We start from the raw sequence: 18774 nt of genomic DNA, 5'->3' as shown, positions 1-18774 counted from the left end.
TTTCAGCCAACGGCATAGCTCTGGATGTGATGCTCACAAATAAATAACACGCCCAATAAACACATAAAGCTCCATGTATTTTTACAGTTCTTTTTTCTTTATTTTAAAAGCCTATACCACTATAACATGCACATTCCTGCCCCAATTCACTGACCTCTATTCCCATTCCCACCAGCCAACCAAGAAAAACCCCGATGAGAAACCTTCCTCTCCAGGTCCAACGAGCCTGCAGGCCTTGGCACAGTTGCTGGAGTATTTCTGCACCCCCAGAGCAAAGTGGGTTAATAAGGCTTCTGGTCATCCCAGCACCTCTGCTTGACCAGCAGCTTTCCCCTGCACCTCCCACCCTCCCAGCACGGGACAGAGCAAGCCAGGAGGAAACGGTGACAGCTCCCTTCTGCTCACCGCTCGGTGAAATCACACAGCAATCCCAACAACACCTCCACGCCTCCTCTTACAGGGGAAATCTGTCCTATTTCAGCCATTCCTCCTTTCACCACCATCAAGTTTGGCTGTTTCCTGACACAGGAGAAAATCAGAAGAGGATTCAAACCAAAGGCTACCACAAACATTTGAAACTCAGCACTTCAAAGGAATTACACTGCAGTGTTCCCTGCTTCCACCAGGGAGATATTTCTATCTGTTGGTTAAGGATTAAGCCTCGGGACTTTGATGTAATTGTAAATAAACACACAAATAAATAGGTATATATGTATGAGGCTGAGGGTACCTTTTAATTTTATGATCTACTGCTATTTATATTCATCTCCCCAAATTCTGTAGTGATGATAAATACATGAACATTCATCAAGTTTTTTAGCTGTAAGAGCCAAACCTTACTTACCAGAAAGAGGTGATCAATTCCCAAGGAAACCCTCTGAGATCAGATAACACCCAACTGCTCCCTCTCCATGCTATAGCAACTGGAAGAGACCCCTTCTCCCCTTCTCCCTGGAAGAGACTCCCTTTCCCCCCTTACCAACCTTTCAAGTTGCAATGTACTCTGCCCGTTCCTTATTCAGAGGAATTCTGTATTCTACAGTAATACAGAACACAGAATTGAAACCAGAATGCTTCGTAGCTGACACTTTCTCTTCCATTCTCTTTACCAAAAATTATTGTAGATAACAGTATTTTATTTGTCTTGCATAGGCATGGATATTAGAATCACCAAACTTTAAAATATTACTCAGAATACACACTAAGCCTGTAAGATGCCTAATTCCCAAGCCCAACACTTCACAACAGCCAAAGTAAACATTAAGCAGAGACGTCTCAACTGCTCTGCTGCTGAACAAACCACAGCAAGAGCTGAGAGCCAAGGGAGCAGCACATCTGACCCGAGCTGTGCAGCTTTTCCCAGAGTGCCAGCTCAGGATCATCCTTTGGGCTGTCTGACAACGGTGGTAAAGGCCCAGCCACATCAGCAGCTGTGTCCTTGTAGCTGTACACAAGGCATTTCACATCAGCTTTTCCAAGGCTTCCTCTGCACATTTTACTCATGGAAATTATTGCAAACTGCTGCCATTTTTTTTCTATGTAAAGATTTCTATGTGCTCAACCCTGCCCAGTCATTCCTTCTCTGAATTACTGTAGGAACAGAAGGGACATGTCAAAACACAAGTGTGAAATAAATAAATTCATAACCTCTACAGTCCAAAAGTCTAGAAGATGTCTCAGATGGGATATTTTTGGAACATGAAAGAAGTGCTTTATATTTTAGTACATGTTAATGAAGATTTAAGAAAGACCCATAGCCTTACAAAAAAAGAAGGAAAAAAAAAAAGTAAAAATCAGTCTTCTATTTATTGCCAGGGCATTTAAAGACACATCAGTCTCCCATTACCATGGGCCAGTGAAGTGAATGATCCTCTGTCACATACCATCAAGTCTCATGGTGCTGTAAAAATTCCACCTATTTCCTTGACAGTCTCAATTACACTGGAGCCATAACCACTCCTTTTCAATAGATTCAAAAGGCAGTTTCAGAAACCCGGAGCCATTGGAGTGACACACTGAAGTGGAGAGGTGAACAGCACCTTTGAGTGAACAGCCTGCTGAGAGTGGGATGAGACTGCTCAAAATTCTTCCGTGTCTGCATCAGCAGAACACATAACTGATGAATTTCTATGAGAGGTCGTTTGGTTACTATCCAAATGCCTGAAATACTGTAAAATTTGCAAAATCCAAATTTTCAGGTAAGCCAGCCAACCCTGTTCATGTGTTGGTGCTGGGGCCAGGTGACCTGTACCAGGTGCTGGAGGAAGCACAGCTCCAGTGATCCTCGGCCTTTTCCCCCTTCTAAAACTCACCCACAAAATGTCATCTCACTGAACTGTTTTAAATATTACAAGATCTTCAAGGAAAGTGTGTCTCTCCCTCTTCCCACCAGAAGAAAACCAGCCTGAAGTGTTATAAACCGAATTAACTGACATGCTACGATGCAGTTGGTTTGGTTTCACATCTCCATCCACAGAAACACCAAGGTCTGACCTGCAGGACTCCCTTCTGACCTCCTCGTTTCACAGCTGTATTTAGCTTCCAGTGATCTCCATGAACTGACAGGAAAATCCTAATATATGTTACTCTATTCTGAGTCTGTCAAAAACCCTGTGATAACAGATGGAATCACTACCATGGGTGCAATTCCAGGGGAGTGGAATTAATGACTCTAAAATACTTCAAACCCAGAGTTTAAACAATAGTTCAGGATGAAATAAAATTATTACAGAAGAATTCCCTTTACTGGGTCATATGGTAAATGACAAAATCTCCTTGGGAACAACTGTGGGAGTGATGATATATACATTTAATATTCAAATTACCAAACACCTGTCAGTTCTCAGTGTTTTAGATGAGGTTTCACATGAGTAAACAGTAGCTTAAAAATGATAAGGTGACATGCCCAAGACAGAGATCAGAAAAAAAGCCACAAGTAGGTCAAAGCTGGTCCTGATTCTGTCAACATTCACCTACTTTTCCTCAACTGCTTCAGAAAACAATAAGCAATCCAAACCCAAAGAACATACATGCTTTGTTTCTTCAGCAGGGGCAGAAGGGAAGCTCAGCTCAGCTTACAGGCTCGCGTGAGGATGTGAATGCCCTGCCAGCAAAAGCACGGTGCAAGTCCTTGATCCTGACTTCTCAAGTGCAATCAATGAGCAAATATGCTCAGAAAAGCACTCTGATACCTTGAGGTATCTATAATAATTGAAAAAAAAATGAAATGTACTTTCCACTTCATAATTAAAATCTGCTTTTAGTTAAGCTCTTAGGTAGAACTCTTGCTGTCTTCAATTAAATCAAGTGATCCATGGTAAAATAGATTTTTTTAAATACATTTTTGCCTCTCAGAGCGGCTGTAGGACATTCTCTTTTCGAACAGTGGTGCACAAAGACTGGCAGGATGCAGGATCTGGGCTGGTCTTGCTTTAGTCACTGACACAGAAGGATTCCCCAGCACATACAGACACTCCCCTCTCCACACACCGTCCGGATCTACAAGAGAAGATAAAATTCCTTCTCTGCCAAATCATAAATGGCAACTTTCAATGGCTTTTAGATTTAAACCTGAAGAGGATTCTAGCAGGTCTAAATTTTACATCCTTTTGTTCCAGCTCATCATGTGGATATTCACTGGTGAAGCAGCACTGGACAGAGCACTAAGGATGCAGGCCACTGTCCCTTTAAATTAACAGCAATTATTATGTGGGAGCTTCTGCCCCCAACAATTTGAATTTAGACATAAGAATAAAGTAGATGCTAATCATTACTCACTGCCATTTCACTTAAAAAGCTGGGTATTATTTTTATACTAGCCTTGGTTGGTTCTGTGTTTGGTAGTTGTTTTGTTGTTTTTTTTTTTTTTTCATTTCCATATGCTGAACTACAGCAGAACAAAAAGCACTAAACCCCACTGATCTTTACCTGTACATCATGTTTACAACAGCGACTCTGAGAACAATCACTTAGAAGACACGTGCCCTTGACAAAACCATGGGTAGATCTTCATTTTTTGGGTCCATTCCTATCTGTCCTTGAGATTGAGATACGAGCGGTGACTTGAGAAATGTGAATTTATCGGGAGACTCCCCACTTTTGTTCAAGAACAGGAATAATATCTCAATTCCCCTTGCGTTGTTTTGACTGTCTTTATGGTGTTTTTTCTAACGAGCCCAGAGCAGGTCTGAGCTGCCCTCCTGGTGCCGGGATGCCCTGCACACAGCCCCCGTGTGACCTTGGGCAGTGCTGCTCTGTGCGCTCACGTGAGGAACACACGGCTCTGCCTGATGCACAGCCCTTCCTCCAGCCAGAGCAACAGCAAAACCAGAAATTCTGCTCCAGCATCATACCCACCAGCTACAAATCAACACCCAGGAGGGCTGGTCTCGACTTCAAACGCATCGGGCAGAACACAGGGGAGCCACAAAGCACTGAGAGGCTCAGGAAATTCTTTTCTTCATTTTACCAAAAACGCTAGCCTAGGAATTGATAAAATTAAGAAAGATGGACGGCAAGCAGCCCGGAGATAATAATGCATTCTCTTCCCTGTCCCGAAAAGAAATCTCCCTTCCAAAGACTGCTCTGAACGAGCCAAGCAGAATTTACAGAAACACCCAAAGAGAAGTTATACTGCAAGAGGAGAACAGCCTTTAAACAACGCTTTTGTCCGGTCACCATGCAATCTCTGGGGGAAAAAGCTCTAATTGAGGGCTTTCAAATAGTCTCACATGGGCTGCCAAGGGCCTTGAAAAACGAAGGCAGGAGGAAGCCAAGCAGGTCCCCAGTTAAAAGGCAGAGACACACTCGTGCCCAGAAGCCAGTGACCAGCAGCTCCACTCCAGACAGGAGCGCCCTACATCAATCACGGGGTTCAAAATGCACTGGGAGAGAACTTTTTCTGTATTTCCTGTAGCATGCCTTAACCCATGAGGAACCAAAAGAGCTAAGGCTGAACAGAATGGTTTTCAGAGAAAGCCAGTCCCCTGGCCCAGAGCGCGTGCCAGGCTCCCCTCCCTCACGCACACGAGTGCCAGCACACACCTCAGCAGCTGTGCACGGCAGGAAAACTGCTCCTTGCTGAAAGCTGCTACTGCCTTTATGGAGTAAGTTTTGCTACTCACACACAAATACTCTTCAAGAGTTACATGAATTTGTATCAGATAAAACACTAAAGTGCATTACCTGCAACAGCCAACTCCACACACGCTGACAAAGGGAGAAGGCAGAGTCAGTCACTTTTCAGAAAAAGCATAATAAACTAGCTCAAACCCTGAATAAGTATTTGGCCACCAGCTCAATACCATCCCCAACTTCACTGGTCCCATTAAGCAAAGGCTCTACCCTGACACCACTTAGGTTGGAAAACTAAGCAAACCCTAAGAGCACCGCCTGGTGGTACCCGGATAATGGAGACAAACTGCTATGAACCAGGAGCAGATTGAGGATTAGCACCACTCCAAAGCGACAAGGAAACTGGAACACCTGTTTCTCTGGTGAGCAATTTTTAATTTTTTTTTTTTTTGCAACTATTAAAATGCATTTTCATGTAAAAGAGAACGGAGGAAAGAAAATCCTCCTCTAAAGTCCAAGGATTACTACAGTTCCCACTATATTTCACTTTTCCATAGAATTTCCTCTAAGAGTTTTTGAACAGAATGCTTTTCTTGTTTCGAATTACACCAAAGTACCATCATATCATGTTCTAAGAAAATTAAAGCAATAAGAGAATATGTATTTTACACAATGATTCTGCTATAACCATTCTGATGTTATATCCAACAGCATAAAGAGCATAAAAATTCCACTCGTACACAAGTGCTTCCAAGCCTTTATAGAACAACACCACATCAGGAAATTAAAGAATGATACTACCAGGACACACTGATTCTGCCACAGCCCACAAGATTAAAGCTCAAGTTCTTACTAAGCACTTTTAAAGACTGTACATGGCCATGTTCCAGAGCTGTAGCCATGGAAGTTGTTTCATATCAAGGCTGGTCTAAGTCTGCTTTTATTTATCCATCACAATTGCATAAGATGATGCAGCTCTAAATAGTGAAATGAAGTCCAGACTATTCTGGTAGGTTTGGTGCATTGTTCTGGTGACTTTTGGTACCTGGCTGCCCTTCCCCGCAGCTTTCTGCCCTCCTGTCCCCTCTCAGGGCTGTACCCACACCAGCCTGAACAGCACCACGTGCACTCACTTCACACACCTGAGTTCACCTGAACACGACTGGCATTTTTCCACAATTACTGAAACCCCCCCAGGCAATTTGTAGCAAAACTGGGGAACTGTGAACCTAGAAAACTGAGCTGACAAACTCATTGACTGAGGCTCTCAGCAGACTTACAATACAAAACCAAACATTACAGCATCAGCACCTCAAGTGATTTTAAGGCATCTGTGACCATGGGCAAGTTGGGGGTTTCCCCAGATGAGACTCAGTTCTGTGATCCACATGCTGGAATCACAAGTGCTCACACAGTTTGCAGCCACAGGCTGCAGCCCATCCACCCTGTGTGCCCACAGGACACACACACTGAGGAGGGCCACGTGTTTCTGTAGAGGAGATGACTCTGCCCTTTTCCACGTTCCTCCTGCAACACACTGTGGATGGAGCTCCAGTGATTTCCACAGGGAAACATTATTTATTTTCTACAACTTACCCCTCGTCTCCAAACACTACTGTTTTCATTTAAGCATGCTGTTGGTAAGCTGCACTTCATACCAAGTACCACAGACAATGGCAGAAAATAAGAAAAATGAGCAGAAGTGATAAAAGGTCAGAAAAGACAGTGGGGGAAATAAAACTTCAATAAAATATATTATCTGTGTTATTAAAAAAATACTGCTACAACACATTAGCTTTTCTAACCCCTCTTAGGTAATGGCTATGGTTTGTACCACCTGTAGCTACCACCCATTCAGTCCCCATCCCATCCCCTTTTTAAACCCTGCTACTGCTGATTATGAGCAAATATGATCATCAATAAACAAAGCATTGTTTCCAGAAGTCTCTATCCTTTTCATACAGGTTTGTACTGCCTGCCATCTGCCACTTTGATTTAAGCATCTCCCACCTTACTCAGGGGTCTACTTTTACAAAACAGGTGCAGTAGCTAATCTGACTACCAATAAATCAAAACTTACAGCATCTACTGTAAGATTTTCTAGCACTTCAAACTCTTTGTGGATTTAACATACCTTGTAAAAAACATCACCAATTATATTAATGAACACAAATGCCATTTAAGCAAACTCGACACACCTGTGAGCCAGCTTTTCTCACAAGAACAGCTGCACATTACCTACTCCAGACCAGGAGGCAGAACTTTCCAGAGGATTAAAGATACATGAGACCCAGATACAACCATTACAAGTAATCAAAAAACACTTCAAACACATCCCCAAGGTTTCCTCCACTTCACCTGCCCAAAGCTATTCTTTCTATCCCATTGTTCCCTGAGAAATGAAGCAGCCCAGGCACACCCAGCAGCCTCCCCCCAGACCCTTTCATGGCCTTTATCTCCTGCTCTGGGGGATCCCACACTTTGGACTGCACCCTCACAAAACACCAACAGCTCTGTTTTGGATTAGGGAATTCAACAACTTTAATAGCCTCTTAAAAAGAGATGAAAGAGTCAGGGGAGAGAGAAAAGAACATCTGAAATATGTCTTCTGGAAAATCAATATTAGACTGCAGATCCAGTCACAAGCTGTAACATTCGCAGAATTCAGAGGAAAGAAGAAAAAACACTGAATGCTACCAGGATCTAACTGGATTATCAGCATCCAGTCCTGTGTGGATACAAACAACATCAAGGTCTGCAGGTGCTGCAAAGCAACTTGCATTTCAGGTGACCTCTGAAACTCTGACCTTGGCAGAATTTACAGTGAACTAATTTATCCCAAATGGTCCTCGCCCAACTCTGAGGAAAAAAAAATGTTATTCACATTCCTTCTTTCTTGCATCATGTTACAAGACAATAATGAACAATCTCATATATTACTTGGATAGAATTTCACCTAATCCCAACGTCTAATTTGAATGCAAGGAGTTATTATATCCATTTCATTTAATTCACTCCATTTGGGAAACAGTCATTTAAATGTGAAGGGAATTTTTCTTTTCAGGAAATTTGAAAAAAAGCCCCAAGCACTCAAACACATAAAGCTTTGCAAAATTTCCCATACAGAAAAACCTGAATAAGGTCATTGTTCTACTACATTTCTTCACAAACAAGGTCAGAATCCAATTTAGATAAAGCAATCCCATAAAAAATACTGACATAGGGATCCAAGATCATCACCCGCAGCTCCTTCCATTGTGATGGTGAATGTGAAACCCCATCCCCGCTCTACTCCGTGCCCATTGCCAGCCCTGCCTCCTTTGCCTTAGGCATCCTCCTGGTTGCCTCCAATAACTGGATAAAAACGACTCTGCCTCCTTCTTATGAAATCACTGTCTATCTGCATCATCCAGACAACAGCAGAACTCACTGAAGTAGAACACAAAGAGTGGAAAACTCGTGGTCTAGGCCTGGCCCCACAGAGCTGGGCGCAGGCGACCTGGGGAGACAAACACCCCACTGCCAACAGCCCCTCTCTGCCCCCCTGCTCTGTGCCCTGGGCACGGGGCCACGGGGCTGGAACAGCCCTGAGCCCCTCGTGCCCCCAGCCCTCTCCTGTGGGCTGGGTGAGGAGCAGAACAGCGCCAGCCCTGCTCAGCAGTAGCAGAAAAGTCACTTCAGACTAACACAAAATGTCACATTGCACCGTTCAAAGCAAACCACTGTCCACCTGTTAATTAACAGAGAACATTTCCTGATGGTCAAGCACTGTCTTCTGCTAGCAGGTGAGTTTTGAGGGACTGGAAAAAGATGACACAGACAGCTTTAACTTCAGAAAAAACCTCTCCCACCGAAAGTCCTAATGAATTTCATAAAACAAATGTCTATAGTTCAGCTTTTGCTAAACTTTCCTTGCTTACCAGCCCAGGCATCAGTAATAGGATTAACTATGCCAACATCATCGTGGTTTTCAGCAATAGCAGATAGCAGAAGGGGAACTTCTCCTGCCACTTCTCAGACTTCTCTGAACCCATAAGACCTTTTTTCCCTTAGTATACATTCTGGCAATTGTGCCCCAAACACATTATCCCCACTGTATCCTTGCTCAGCAGGACAGGTTCCTTTAAAGGAAAGGGAGATTATCAGTTTATCCTGGAAACGTCTTTCCTGCTGCTGTGCTTAGTATCAGTGCTGGGATAAAACCCTCTTAAAATAGTTCCAGGGTCCAGGCAACAATCCCCTGTATGCAATATTCTTTTGGGTTTTATGGAGCAATGACTTTGGCATTTTCAGGCCTTTGGAGGCCAGGAATGAACAGTAGATTAAGGCTAAGTTATTTCTGCCCTTAAAGTTATGACAGCCTGAACATGATGTCCAAACAGCCAAACTGTTTGGAACACTGTACTGTCGTGTGACCTCCTGAATAAAAAGGATTAGAAGCAAGTACATTAACCCACACACACAATTTCAAATGGGGTAAATCAGGAATTTAAAAATATTAATTCAAATACTTTCTTCTATTGTCACTTGTAACAGCTTTCCCACAGAGATGCATTTTAACATGGATTTGACATTATTAAGAGAGATTGCTTGGTTCCACAGCTTTTGATGAACGACAATAACTTTTCAAAATTAAGACACACAAGGAAGACAAGTAGAATTCCCCCACACCTTACATTCCTATCCCACTGGAGTAGATATATCCCAGCCAACAGGACATTTCCACATTTCAGCAGCAGTGTTACCACCCTGAACCAGCAGCAAGGGTCATTATTCCCTATCTCCCTCCTGCAGCTGCAGAGCCTCTTCACAGGCTCAGGAACCCTGCATGGAAACAGCACCAGCACCTCTTGCAGAGGGACTGAGGCCTCACCCCTCCTTTCAAACCTACCAGCCTTGGTCGATTCAATCGATACATTTTTTAAATTATCTTTATTATTATTTTTTTAGGAATCCCACCAGATGGCAGCAGCATGTCTCCCCAGCAAAACTGGGAGCACTTCTCCAAAGGACAGCTCCTTATTCTTGGAACAGACATAAGATTTCCAAAAGTCAGCCCTGCTCAGTCTGAACCACAGAACACAGACAGAGCTTGTAGCTGACATTAAAATCTGGGTTTTTTCAGCACTTTAGGAACATGAGAGCAGGGAACACTCCAAGAGCAAATCACTCTGGTTTTGGCAAATGAGGAACATGACTGTGTTTGCAGCAATTCACCAAACCAGAGCGTGGGGAAACAAACCTGCAGGACCCGGGGAAAGTCCCTGCACACCTGCCCCTGCTTCAGCAACACCGTGCCCGCGCCAGGTCAGCAGGCAGAGCAGATGCTGTGCCAGGGACAGCTGATTTCCACAGAAGTGGTGCCCAGCTGAGCGAGGCCACGGCCTGTGTGCGCAGACACCAGCGGCAGCAGCACCCGCCCGCAGGGGTTAATAATCAAAGTGCTGAAGCACGAGGCTTTGGCTCTTCACGAGTGAAAAGCTCCAGCAGCACATTAGCTACCCCGAAACATCATCGAGTACCAGACAAATGAACTAATGACAAATGCTAATTCAACTGCCAGGAGAAAATCTCTCTCGGTGAGGTAACAGGAAGTGCAACACCACACGCTGATCGCTCGTCTGATGCACTGAACTGAGCTGCAGGTCAGCTGTACCTCCCCAACAAAGCAGGGACACATCAGAGCAGATGAAAGACTTCTGCAAACACCCCGGCTGTCTATGGAATAACATCCATTTCCCTCAGAAGCACTGAGAAAAACTTTTCAGTTACCTATTAGCACACATAATGTTCAGACAAGGTACTGAGAACAACGAATCCTCCTTCCAAAGTCACTCAGCCTTTGTGAATCCCGTGTCATGCTTGAACCCAAGAGCACATTGCTCATGTCCAAGTCACCTCAAACTATAAATACTCAAGTCAGTGTTTACTTTATCTCACATAGCTAAAATTCAATTACCTGGGCATTCTACCACATTTTGAATGAAACTAAAATTCTATTTAATTACTGCTTACAGACTCCTAAATTGAGCCTGCACTCACCAGCAGAAGCTAACATGAAATGCCAAAAGCTGAGCAGGGACCACTGAATTCAAACACACGTGAGCAAAGAGGAACTCACTCCCACCAATGACATCCTCAGCCAGAGCAGCCGCAGCTCTGCCGGAGGGATCCCAGCTCCCAGCTTCTGCTTTTAGCTAACACCCTCCCCCTTTGTTGTTTTCTCTTTCCCAAGCTGTTGTTACCTCAAAGCAAAGCTGTAGCTGCAGCTCTGCAGGCACAGTCCCCCAGGGGCAGGTCCTGCCGGGCGGCCGCAGGTGCGCAGCCCAGGGCTCGGGACGGGCGGATGCTTTTGGCACTGTCCTTCCTACCTGATGTCAGTCAGACCCTTCCCTCTACACCTCCTTTCTCCCCTCAGCACTCCTAATGATATTATATTTGAATATGCAAGCGTGACCTTTCATTCCACTGAATATTGTGGAAGCAGATCTCTCTTTCTGCACCTTGTTTTTTGGCGAACAGAACGGGGAAAATGAAGACCTGGGAAATGCACAGGCAAACAACAAAACACCAGTAAAAAGGGCTGTTCTTACATAACGACACAAATTTAAGCAAAGACCGTAACAAATTAAGTTATAAAACTCCATACTTTAAAAAATATACAAACTGATGGAAGTATCTTTAGATAACTTTTTACAGCAGATTCCTTGTCAGTTTTCATTCTTTTACACCCACTTTTTAATGCCGTACCACAGCCAGAGCACGGCAGTGCTGACTGCACAACAGCTCCCCTCTGACTGGGAGAACTCGGCGTCTCAATGAACTCCCCAGCTCTGAGGGAAGGCACACAGAGCAACCACAACACTGACCTGCACCTCGCTCCTGCAGCTCCCTCGGCCTTCCCAGAAAGCACCGTTTTGCTGCCAGCACTGGGCTGGTGACCTGTGGCCAACTCGAAGGGCTGGGCTGCAGGCAGAAGGGGCTTTGCTCTCCTGAGGCCTGCCCTGCTGAGCCCTCTGTCTCCCTCCAGGCACACACCGTGACCCAGCCACTCCTCCCACTGAAGCTGCAGCTCGGCCAGTGCCTAAAGCAAAACCCCTGGGGCACCCCAGAGGCTCGGCTGGGAACGCTGCAGAGGGCTGGGACACCACACACAGCTGCACGCTGCAAACTTTGCATTCGTGCTGCAGGAAGTGCACTGCAACACGCCTTGCTCTCCAGAACAACCCCTGCCAGCCTTCATGCTTCCCAGGCACCGCTCAGAACAGGGCACGCTGACAAACATTTATATACAAATATATATACACTGCTGCCAGCTTTGTGTCAGTGCTCCTGAAGGGCACTAATTACACACATGGCTCTAAGGTAGTCATAAAATGCATTAGGAGAGATTCCACTCCGCTGACAGACTCCTCTGAAACGTGGCTGGGGGATAAAAGGGCCGGAGGCAGAGCTACAGCGAGGCAGGAAATCCCATTTCCATTTTTGAGAGGGGAGCGGAGTTCAGCTGTGCTGTTTTAGGTAGCACACAGCATTACCGCGGGTCAAACCGCCGTGAGACAAAGATCTTGACAGGTGACTGCACAAGGAAGACATTTTCATACGCTTTTCATTTCTGACTCTTAAGCCAGGTCAAAATGAATATTCCAGTGCTCATTTGTTAACCTGAAATTTTAGGAAGCACGGCTTAGCTGCACGGATGCACGCTCTCATTAAAGGTACAGAAAGGGCATAAACAAGCTGTATTGTCTCAGAAGAGAACGGCAGGGTGGGCTGTTAGTCAGAAGTGGCTCCTCACCACTGGAAACCTCGTTCTGCCAACGCAAACAAGCGAAGCAACTTTCTAAGAACGGAGAAGAACCAGCAAAAACACTCTTAGTAAGCAGCTCTCTTGTATTCTGATTCAGATGACAAAAACAAGGATGAGTTATGACCAGGTAAAGAATGACAAGGAGGTATCGGTTCACTTTTGTCTCTACTCACCAGACAACACCAAAGGCTCCGTATCCGATGGGTCTGTCCGGCTCAATGTCCAGTTGCTGCTGTGGATGTTGTGAGTGCTGATGATGGTGCGCTTTGACTGCAGCAGCTGCTGCAGCCTGTACCTGAGCTGGGGCTGCTGCAGCCGGTCCGGGGGCCTGGCCCGGGGCCGGGGATGGGAAGTACGGCTGCTGCTGCCCTGGGTTCAACATCGCGGCGGCGGCGGCCGCGGCGGCGGCGGCCGCGGCGGCCGAGGAGGCATGCTGCTGCACGGGGTGCACCGCGGCCGCCGAGCCGGCGTGCAGGTGGTGCTGAGCATGGTGGTGGTGATGGAGGTGAGGAGGAGGGAGGTGAGGAAGGTGGTGGTGATGGTGGTGGTGGTGACCTGCTGCTGCCGCAGACGTACCGCCATTGTAAGCCGCCATCATTTTTGCGTTGGCTGTTGTGCCACAAAGAGACATTCAAAAAAATGCCCTTTGATTGGATAACAACTGGGTCAAGCTGTCATTTGGCCATAAAAATTAAATCTGCTACACTTTAAAAGAAGTTGGGTTTCATCATACACGGCCCACCTTTAAAAACATGGAGCTCCACTGGCCTTATCTCCTCGCGAAGCCAAACAACTCGGGGAGTCTCTTCATGTGTGCGGGCGCCAACCCCTTCCCCAGCATCCAGCCGGGCTTGGCTACTCCAACTCCATCCTTGGGCAGCTGGGGTGGGGCTGGGGTGGGTTTTTTCCTTCACTTTTGGTTATTTTTGTTGTTTTTCTTGTTATAAAAATTAAACACCGTGATCGATCCCCCTTCCCTCCGGAGGGAGGGCTCGGAGCCTCTGCCCTGAACACGCCGCGAGGGCTGGCCAGCCTAGCCCTGCCATTCCCACACCCTCTCCATGTGTCCCCCGAACCTCCCTGAGCCCGGGCACCTCCTACATCGCTCCCTCCTTCCAGACACCTGCTCCCTCCTTCCAGGCACCTGCTCCCTCACAGCAGCAACAACTCGGGAGTTTGCAACTTTTCCTTGAAGGCCTGAAACACACACAAGGACCCAGAGAAAGTGAAGGGGGGGGGCCGCAGGGCGAGGAGAGGGGGGCGAGGGGGCTGAGAGAAGATAAAAACAGAAAGAGGAAGGGAAGGGCCGGGGCAGGACAGGGATGGCGGGGCGGGGGAGGGGGGGGGGATGGAGGGCGAAGGAGGGGGAAAAGCGGCGAATGAATGACGGGGCGGAGCGGGGCCGGGGAGGGGGCGCAGGGCAGGACGCAGCGGCCCCTGACAGCGCGACCCGCGGCGGGGCGGGGCCGGCCGGGCCGGGGGGGTCGGGCCGGGGGTGGAGGGCAGGGGGCCCGCGGCGCGGGCGGCGGGAGGGTCTGGGGGCGGCCCCGGGTCCCCGCCCCGCCCGGCCCGGCCCGGCCCGGCCCCGGCCCCGCTCTCACCTGGTCCCGCCGCCCCGCGCCGCGCCGCGGGCACGCGCTCCCCCCCCCCCCGCGGGGCGCGCGCCCGACGCCGCCCGCAGCCAATCGCGCCCGGCCCGCTGGGCTGCGCGAGAGCCGCCCCCGACCAATCACCGCGCGGCGCCCGGCGCGCCCCGCCCACCGCGCGCGGCCGTGCGGGCCCCCCCCCCCCGCCCCCCCCGCGCGGCGCGGCCCCGCCCCCGTGACCCCGCCGGCCAATCACCGCGCGCCGCCGCGCCCGGAGCCGCCGAGACCCCGCGAGATTCCCTCACCTCACACAACCCTCACCCCGGGCGGCCCCGCCTCCCTCACCTTCCTGCCACTCACCGCGGGCCGCCGGCCAATGGACTCTGCTCCCCAGCCAAGTCCCGCCCCCGGGACCCGCTTTTCGCCCAATCGCAGCCGCCCGTCCAATCCAATTAGCCAATGAAGAGACACGAAAGCCCGAAAAGAGGTTACTGGGCCAATGGCACTGGGAGGCGGGGCGGCGGCGTGACCGACAGCTCTCCTCACCAGTGGTCGGAGCCGGTGGGCGGGGAAGGAGCCGCCGCTCCACAAATCGCGGGGCGCGGCGCCGCGTGACGCATGCGGAAGCGGCCGTTGCGCCCGCCCTCAGGCGGCAAGCGGCCAATGGGCGGGGGCGATCTGCTGACGGGCGGCGGACGGGGCCAATAGCGGCCCGGGGCGGGGTGAGGTGAGGACGCGGCGCGCGCGGGGTCACCGCGGGCGCTGAGGGGGCGGCGGGAAGCGGAGCGCGAGCCGCGCCGGGGGCGGGCTGAGGGGCCGCGCCGGGTCCCGGTGTCCTTGTGCCCTCGCACTGCCCGCTTCCTGTGCCCCCGGCGGCTCCCTCTGTGCCCGCTCTGCTCCCGCCCGCCTCACGGTGCCCTCGGGCCTCGCTGGCTGCGGGCCGACCCCGCTCCGTCCCGCCGGGGCCGGTCCCGCAGCACGGGGGGCCGAGCGGGGCCGCCCGCGAAGGGCGTGGGGGTCTGCGCGGTTTCGGGGCCTGTTTTTCCAGTCTCTGAGGACCGGAGAGCGGCGGCAGCGGGGCCGGCAGCGGGGCCCCTGGGCTGCGGCAGCAGGGGGTGGCACCCTGTCAGCTCCCCTTGGCAGGAAAGGGAAATAAACCGCTAGTGAGAGCGTGTAGATGCTCCCAGTGCACGGCCGTGGCCCATTGCCCGAGGCAGTCCCTGCGAGGCTCCCTTCAGCGTGCTCAGAGCACGCTCGGGGCTCACTGCGAGGTACGTGCTAACCAGGACCGAATATCCTTTGGTTGTTCGAGTTCCCTCACGCTGTGAATCTGCATGCTTGGGGACTGCAGTGACTTGGGCAAGGCATCAGTGTTCCCTGAAACACAGAGGTGGATAAAAACTCGACACTTTTAACACCTTCCATTTTCTCACGTGAATATTAATCATATCTGATTGATGGCTCTACCTCAGAAAAACTCTCCCAGGTTACTGGAGCCTTTCCCATGGTGGTGGAGTTCATGACCGCGAGGGTGACAAAGAGGTTCTTTCGGGTGACCGAACTGAGCAGTTCGAGGCAGTCCGTGACTGACAGGGATCTGCTCTGCCGTGCTGCGAGGAAGCTGACAGCCTCTCCTTCGTCGGGGCAGAAGAGAGCCCAGCCGGGCTGTGACAGGACAGCTGCGGTGCTGAGCTGTTGCCAGCAGATCCCTGAGGGTGCAGTCCTGTCCTCTGTCCTCTCTGTTCGCCTCTGAAAGCTGGACAGCATCGGGCTCCTCTGCAGGGGGAGGAAGAGAGAGTAGAAATGTGACAGCCTGTTGTGACTCCCGAAACCCCAGTGCAAAATCTTTGCAAGTGTGGGTTTGATACTTTGGGGATACTTTATAACAATGGGGTTTGGGTAATTTTTGCCTGCTCTTTGAGAATGTAATGAAGAAAAATCTTGCAGGACTGAAGATGGGTTCCTTTGTTAAAGCTGTCCCTGTTGCTTTTGGAAATATGGTTACTAATAGTCCAGTCTGGAATTATATCGGAGTTTTGCTGTCATTTTACCATCTTAAAAACTGAGACTGCACTTAAAAAAAGAAAACAAGCAAATTTTGGTTTCCAGCCATTTTATATTACCTATTGGACTTAGAGACAGAATACTTATTTAGAACTCACATTTGTAGCTGTCTGAGGTTTCTGTTGGAGCTGATAGCAAGCCAGGTCTGAATATGGTGCACCCCAAGGGTTCTCCTGGTTTCTGCTTCCCCTGGGGCTCTGGGGAGGTGTGGTGTGGGGGAGAAGGAAGGAAGTGGGTACAAAAGGGCATAGAGCTGTGGTGGCAGGACTGGAAGACTTTTAAAACTCTCCCACACGTTTTCACTATGGACTTTTCTTTTTTTCTCTTCTGCAAAACCTTTTCAAGTAGTAAAAGGGAGCAGTGGCCTAATAATCCTTGTATGGGAAGCTGGGTTCTCAGTGTATTTGCAGGTCAGTGTCTCAGTGCCATTATTCAAGTCTAAGCACACAGTGTCACCTGAACTGTTTGTTCAGTTAGGTGCTTTACTGGGTAAATAAGTGTCTTGCCTTAGAAGTACCCTGAAAGTGTTGTTAGATGCTGTCATGTCGGTGGATTCTAAGCAGCAGCAGCAGAAGTGCAGGGTTTGCAGTCCTGGCACTGGCACGTGTTTCCTGACAGTCCTTGACCAGATCACTCCAAACCGCACTCCCCAGCTTCCATCTGTAAAGTGTGGGTGAAATCTGGGACCCACTTTATTGATTTCAGATGCACTAAATGCTACAGCCATGTTCTATTTGCCCTTGGAAGCTGCAGCAGCCCTGCTCAGTGAGGTGAAGCCTGGTGAGGGATGTGCTTATCTTGGTGCCCATATGGAGTTCTGTCAGCTGCCAGTGTTGGGTGGCCCACCCTAACCAGAGTATCTTCCTTGCACACTGGGTTCATAAACACTTTCAGCTGGTGTTCCTGGCCCCTGTCACACTGTGAAACTTAAGAGCTCCCAGTTCAACTGCTTTTTAGGCTGTTTGTGCTGTGAAGGTTAAGGAGGACAAGATCGACTTGATTCATAGGGAAGTATGTATAAGGAAAAAACAGAAGGGTAGTAAGGAAAACATGAAACTTGCAGAGTGCTCACCTAATGGACCCTTTGTTTCCTCAGCAGAGGTCTGTTACTGCATGTAGAAGTCAATACTGTGCATCAGAAACACAGGGCTCACGCTTGTTCATTTCTGAAAATCCACAGCTTCAAGTTTAGTCTTTTCTGACTCTTGAAAGGTTTATTTTCCTCTTGGATTTGACACTTGGTTTGCAGGGGTGTAATCTCTTCGACAGTGCTCTGCATACAGGCAAGGGATGGTAGACACTTTGTAATCAGCTAGTCCTGTTTCTTTGATGCTCCTCAGCAGTGTTTTAAGCTTAAAATTCTACATAAAAGATTGTATCATCTTGAACAATATAAAATGTAATTGTCCGGTTCCAGACATAACTTGTCTGCATTTTTTTCTTGACCCACATGAACTAGCTGTGAAAACAGGACTTGAAATATTAGAAAAAGTCTTTTGATCTTGTGTTGTGTATAAATGTCCTTTAGCATTTAGGCACGTAGGGGTTTTGTGAACGTTTAATGCAGAAAAAAAACCATTAAGTGGAACAAAGCATAATAAAATGCACAGATTTATCTCTGATCCACAAAAGGGGTGCTCTGAGCTGCACTATTGATAATTTATCATGTGGGTGTTTGACAAGCCCACACATACCCTGATATAACACTCTGCAGATACAGTCCTCAGTGTTCTGTAACACCCTGGAAATATTTAATTCATAAATCCTGATGCTGGAGCCCTTAAGGTGTCAGAATCATGGTGCTCACGCCTGTGAATTTGAGCAGGTTTGGTTAGTCAGATAAATACCACCCTCCAAATAAACTGTGATCCTGACGTCAACAGAATAAGCACGTACACGAAATATCATGGGATTAAAATTGCTGTTTGAGTATGTTAGCCCTTTTCTTTGCAAGGAATAATTTTCCAGAGTTTTTTGCCTTCAAAACCTTTTCTCCATGAAACTGGAAAAGAATAAATTCCTCTATTAATAAAATTCAGAGAGGAGCAGGGGAATATTTTGGTTTAGCTTTGATTGTGTATAAAGGTTTCTGTCTTAACTTTTGAAAGGATGGCAATATTCCTTCATCTGGGAAGAGGGCAGAATCTGCTTGTCTTGTGGAATGAGGGACAAATCCCTGCCCTGCTCAGGGCAACGTTTTAATAAGTTAGAGGGAAAAGAATCGAGTAATCCAACCGAGCA

General features: G+C 48.3%; 2 protein-coding genes across 7 annotated transcripts in view; one reads left to right on the top strand and one right to left on the bottom strand.

Annotated features, from left to right (window-relative positions):
• The window catches only part of NLK (nemo like kinase), a 35501-nt gene extending 21693 nt beyond the window's left edge, over positions 1-13808 (bottom strand). For 2 of the 3 annotated variants that reach the window (XM_068210731.1, XM_068210728.1), the window contains exon 1: positions 13057-13808. In XM_068210731.1, coding sequence (XP_068066832.1) covers positions 13057-13514 — 458 coding nt within the window. In that variant the 5' untranslated portion in view covers positions 13515-13808. The remainder of the gene's footprint in view (positions 1-13056) is intronic. The other variant, XM_068210729.1, reaches the window with a different exon arrangement.
• A 1282-nt stretch (positions 13809-15090) lies between these two features.
• The window catches only part of LYRM9 (LYR motif containing 9), a 29676-nt gene continuing 25992 nt past the window's right edge, over positions 15091-18774 (top strand). For 2 of the 4 annotated variants that reach the window (XM_068210760.1, XM_068210759.1), the window contains exon 1: positions 15134-15196. The gene's annotated coding sequence lies outside the window, so the exon portion shown is untranslated. Of the gene's footprint in view, positions 15197-15624; positions 15741-18774 lie in introns of those variants that run through there. The other 2 variants (XM_068210761.1, XM_068210762.1) reach the window with 2 other exon arrangements.

This window comes from Anomalospiza imberbis, chromosome 20 (genome assembly GCF_031753505.1).
Source record: "Anomalospiza imberbis isolate Cuckoo-Finch-1a 21T00152 chromosome 20, ASM3175350v1, whole genome shotgun sequence".
In the NCBI taxonomy this organism is placed as follows: Eukaryota; Metazoa; Chordata; class Aves; order Passeriformes; family Viduidae; genus Anomalospiza; species Anomalospiza imberbis.
The sequence above is the reverse complement of the archived record's forward strand: the minus strand, read 5'-3'. Positions and strand labels throughout refer to the sequence as shown.